Source organism: Apaloderma vittatum, unplaced genomic scaffold (assembly GCF_000703405.1).
Source record: "Apaloderma vittatum isolate BGI_N311 unplaced genomic scaffold, ASM70340v1 scaffold9697, whole genome shotgun sequence".
Taxonomy (NCBI): domain Eukaryota; kingdom Metazoa; phylum Chordata; class Aves; order Trogoniformes; family Trogonidae; genus Apaloderma; species Apaloderma vittatum.
In genome coordinates, this window is record NW_009724500.1 from 612 (window position 1) to 1,650 (window position 1,039).

The 1,039-nt window shown below is 59.5% G+C and overlaps 1 protein-coding gene across 1 annotated transcript in view; it reads left to right on the plus strand.

Annotated features, from left to right (window-relative positions):
• MPI (mannose phosphate isomerase) overlaps positions 1–1,038 on the plus strand; it is a gene marked incomplete at both ends in the record, with an annotated part of 1,642 nt that extends 604 nt beyond the window's left edge. The window contains 4 exon segments of the mRNA XM_009872525.1: positions 1–67; positions 184–357; positions 499–707; positions 841–1,038. The exon segment at positions 1–67 is cut by the window's left edge and continues 36 nt beyond it. Of these exon segments, the coding sequence (XP_009870827.1) occupies positions 1–67; positions 184–357; positions 499–707; positions 841–1,038 (648 nt within the window).
• Between the last annotated feature and the right edge of the window lies 1 nt (position 1,039).

The following is a 1,039-nucleotide window of genomic DNA, read 5'->3' on the forward strand; positions in this document are numbered from 1 at the left end:
ATGAAGAGCGAGAAGAAGTTCTTTGTCGACCAGCTGAACATGTTGGTGAAAAGGATCTCCCAGGAAGGTGGGTCCGCTCTGACTGACCAGTTTGGGGGGAGCTGTGTTTAAGGGAGGAGATGGGGTACAACACTCCTCCCCAGCTCCCTCCCCAGTGTCATGCCTGATTCTCTGCCCACTCAGCGGTGGAAGGGAAGGACATGTCGGGGAGCAACGGGGACCTGCTGCTGCGGCTGCACTCCCAGTACCCGGGAGACATCGGCTGCTTCACCATTTATTTCCTCAACCTGGTGAGGCTGGAGCCAGGGGAGGCCATGTTCCTTGGAGCCAACGAGCCCCACGCCTATCTGCACGGAGGTGAGTGTAGCGGTGGGCTTTCATGACCCACCACCCCACAAGGACTGTCCTCCAGGGTGGTCCCCTGCATGAGGTTGATTCCCACCCTGGGGATGTGCGGGAGCACTGGGGCCGGCTGCAAGCACTTTCCTCTCCCCGCAGACTGCGTGGAGTGCATGGCGTGCTCAGATAACACGGTGCGCGCTGGGCTCACCTCCAAATTCATCGACGTCCTCACGTTGTGCGAGATGCTCAACTACACACCAGCGCCCAGCAGCTCTAAGATCTTCCCAGCTACACAGAGCCAGCTCGACCCCAGCATCTACCTCTATGACCCCCCCGTGCCAGACTTTGCTGTCATGAGGATAGAGGTGAGCAGCAACGGGGTCCGCTTTGGGGACGTGGCAGGTAGCAAAGGCTGTAACAGGGTAGGAGTGGGGATGGTGCCCTCCCAGCAAGGAAAGCTGGGGGAGACTCAAGCTGTGGTGACGCTTTCCCTTGCAGATCCCTGCCTCCATCAAGCTGTACCTTGTCTCCGCCGTGGACTCTGCCAGCATCTTGCTGGTGATCCAAGGGACAGCTGTGGGCACCTCCACAGCCGCAGCCTCTGAAATGACTCTGCGTCGTGGCTCCGTGCTCTTCATCTCCGCTAATGAGAGCATCTCCCTCCACCTCTCCTCGCCAGATGGGATGCTGCTCTTCC